The 3,617-nt window shown below is 48.6% G+C and overlaps 1 protein-coding gene across 1 annotated transcript; it reads left to right on the top strand.

The window, feature by feature from the left end:
* The first annotated feature begins 1,321 nt into the window (after nt 1–1,321).
* Nucleotides 1,322–2,959, top strand: adoa (2-aminoethanethiol (cysteamine) dioxygenase a). The gene has a single exon (XM_063071558.1). It carries the CDS (start codon nt 1,524–1,526, stop codon nt 2,286–2,288), a length of 765 nt encoding a protein of 254 aa, XP_062927628.1. The 5' UTR covers nt 1,322–1,523; the 3' UTR covers nt 2,289–2,959.
* The last annotated feature ends 658 nt before the right edge of the window (nt 2,960–3,617 follow it).

The raw sequence follows: 3,617 nt of genomic DNA, 5'->3' as shown, positions 1-3,617 counted from the left end.
TGCACAACATTGTTCCCTCAAAAGTAAAGCTCTACAACGATGCCCGAAACGTTTCCACGGATGCTGCCCGACCTGCTGAGTTCCTCCAGCGTGTTGTGAGTGTTGCTTTGACCCCAGCATCTGCAGAGTATTTTGTGTTTACGAACACTGATTATTTCCCACAAAACTCACCACCAACCCTAGTGCACCAACAGAGGATTTGACTAGCTGAGGAGAACGCTTTTTAGATTAAGACCACAAACCAGGCGTCAAGCATGCGCTCTACCTAACAGGAAAGAAATTTGCCTCCCTGCAAACTTTTTTCGACAGGGACTACCAACTGGAGAGAGACCGCCATTATTCCCTCTCTAAATACCTGCACGTCCATTGGGAGAACAAGCGATTCAACATCAGCTTCCCCTTCCAAATTGAAGTGCCCAGCATCGAGGCTCTCGACATTCCTGGCCAGGACTATTTGGCCATATCATGTTCACGCCAGACTTCCAACATAGATACAGTACACTAGGTTCTATCACGGTAAGAGACTTCCATTGAAAAAAAAGAACTGAACAACCTTCTCAAAGCAACTTTTAAAAAAAGGCAGTATTTTGATTGATTCTCGCAATCTAGCTTCACTTTCGCCGTCAGATTTCGAAACGGTCCATGAACACTACCCAACTATATTTGTTCCCCCTTTGCACTACTTGTTTAATTTATGTATAATTCTTACTTTATACATTGCACTGTAGCGTTGCTTCAAAACAACAGATTTCAGGGCGGATGTCAGTGATGATAAATCTGATTCTGATATGAGAGACAGAGCACTTCGAGCCTCTCTGAAGGAAATGCTTTTTCGAAAGCCAAGCAGAAGTGACAAAAAGAGGCCAGTACCACCCAAATGCTAACAGCCGCTTGCCCCTCAGGTATGTCCTACTCTACCTGTTACAGGAGCGTGCAAAGAACTTCTCAAAACCCGCACCTAGTCCAAGTGTAAGCCCGCCCAAATCACTCCCAATGAAAAAATGCGAGGTAAATGCAACTTCCTTCTGGCACTAAAATTTCGAATGTAGGCGGCACCTGAAACCTTCAGTCAATAAATAAACCCTGTGGCGGGGCGATAACGGTACAGATTCAACGCTACTGCCGCCGTGACCGAAGGATGTGCCTGCACGGGGGGTGATGGGAGTTGTAGTTCCGCATGCGGACAGCTCCGATAGGCGCTGTGTCGAGAAAATCAACCGAGCTGACGATTCCAGCTCCGCACGTCCCCGGCCAATAGCAGAGACGAGTTGGGGCAGGGAGGGCGCGCGAGTGCCTGTGACGCACGAGGGGGGCGGAACAGCCTACGTGCGTTCGTGCAGTGAGGGGGCACGCGGTGGCCATCGGCGGGGAGAGCGCGCCCGTCCGAGGCGTCTGGACGCGCGGCGGCGGCGGCCAGAAGGATCTCGATTGAGGTGGTCGGGGGAGGCCCTGGCCTCGGCAGCAGCGAGAGGAGGGTCGGTTCGGTCCTTCGGGAGGAGAAGGGGCTGCGAGGGCTCCGGACGATGCCGCGGGCCGACATGGCCTCCCTGATCCAGAAGATCGCCCGTCAAGCCCGCTCCACCTTCAAGGTGCTGCCGTCGGGCGACGCCACCACCTTCCAGGACAACCTCGCCCAGCTGCGTAAGCTGCTGGAGAAGATCCGGGCCGAGGACCTCAACCTGGGCGCTCGGAGGAACGGCGGGCAGCCTCACCAGGGACCTCCGGTCACCTACATGCACATTTGCGAGACCGACTGCTTCTCCATGGGGGTGTTCCTGCTGCAGAGCGGCGCCTGCATCCCGTTGCACGACCACCCGGGTATGCACGGCTTGCTGAAGGTGCTGTTCGGCCAGGTGACCGTCAAGTGCTTCGATAAGGAGGAGGAGGAGAGGGAGGCGGCGGGCGCGGACAGCGTGCAGTTCAACCCGCCGCTGTTGCAGTGCCAGCGGGCGGCGCTACGGAGGTCGCTGCGGAGGTCGAGCGCCGTGCTGAGCGAGGCGAGCGACCCGTGCCTGCTCACCCCGCTGCAGGGCAACATGCACCAGATCGAGGCGAGGGACGGGCCCGCCGCTTTCCTGGACATTCTGGCGCCTCCGTACGACCCGGACGAGGGGAGGGACTGTCACTATTTCGAGGTGTTGCAGGTGTCGGAGAACGCGGGGAATTCTAGCCCCCCACCGCAGCAGCAGACACCGCCACCGCAGCCGGTGTGGCTCCTGGAGGTGCCGCAACCTGCCGACTTCTGGTGCGGTGGGGAGCCTTACCCTGGTCCCAAGGTCTCTCCATAATGGAACACTTGACAGGGAGAGAATAGTAACGTACTTTCATGGTGTCTCCAGCTCCTTTCCCTCCTTTGTACAGCGATGAATTCTTTAATGTGCTTTTCGCAGGTCATTTTAGTATCTTTATTAGACATCCCAAGCTTCCACTGAAGACTAAAGAAACTTTAAAGCCTGGGGTTTCTTGGTAATGCGGGCATACGTGTGTAATAGGTTACACACTTTATATTGGCTTAGATCTATTTCGGCTCGGTTTTCAGTCTATTCTAGCACTTGGTGGCATATAGCCCATTCATTGCATGTATTTACTGGAATTTCGTCGCTAAGTATTCACTTAATCAAATATTAGTTAACTGAAATACTAGCTCCATTGAACTTCCATTTCCTTTCCTCTATTCATTATTAATTTATTCAAATGTATGTGAGGTGTTTTTGTTTATTTTTGCCCTAAGTATATAGTTTGAGAACAAACATTCTTTTCCCAGTAAGAACAAAAACACTACTGGTAGCATTTACTAATAACAGTGGGGTATTTTTCTGTACATCTAACCAAATTTTATTTTCCCATAGAGAATCATTTAGATGTCTTTTCAAGTAGTCAGCAATCTGAACATTTGACAGCCATCAGAAGATACACTTGAAGATTTTTGTCATTGTTGTTTAAAGGAGTTGCATCCAAACACTCCAAGCAGAAACACATTATTTTCATTAAATGGAGTTGAATCCTAATATGCAAGTTTCCTTTTAAGGAAGAGGGCTAACTGATAGTTTAATGGCCTAGTGGTTATCAGAATGAGTCCCTGTGTTTAGATTAAAGATTACTTATTGTATTTAATGCTACCCCAGTTACACTAACGGAGCGTTTGTGCACACTTCTAAAACACTGACAACTGATCAATTTTAAACTTCAAAGTACTTAGGTACTTAGGCAGAATCTGGGCTTCTAAACCAGTAGGGTTGTTGTAATCCTGTATGTTCAGTAAATAATTTATCTTTCAAATCATATGGTAAGGAACTGCTTCCATTTAATGTATAGCATTTATTGGTTAGTATTATTAAATTGATAATCGTCCATTAATCAGAAGCTTAACAACAGATTTGTTATGGAGCCTTGAAATTGAGCCTGTAAAATCCTGTATTACAAGTAATCGTAAGACACAATCTTTACTTGTAAACTGGTGCTGTAGTTTGTTGTAGACCACATTCAGTTTGCAGTGCCCGTCCCTGATATGCATTTTAAAAGCTAACAATAGCTTTATGAGGAGAAAATATGGCTGAAGATGCTGTAAGAAACAGTTGACAGTACCTGGTTCAGAATGGCCATATTATCCAAGCAAA

Source organism: Mobula hypostoma, chromosome 19 (genome assembly GCF_963921235.1).
Source record: "Mobula hypostoma chromosome 19, sMobHyp1.1, whole genome shotgun sequence".
NCBI classification, from domain to species: Eukaryota; Metazoa; Chordata; class Chondrichthyes; order Myliobatiformes; family Myliobatidae; genus Mobula; species Mobula hypostoma.
The sequence above is the reverse complement of the archived record's forward strand: the minus strand, read 5'-3'. Positions and strand labels throughout refer to the sequence as shown.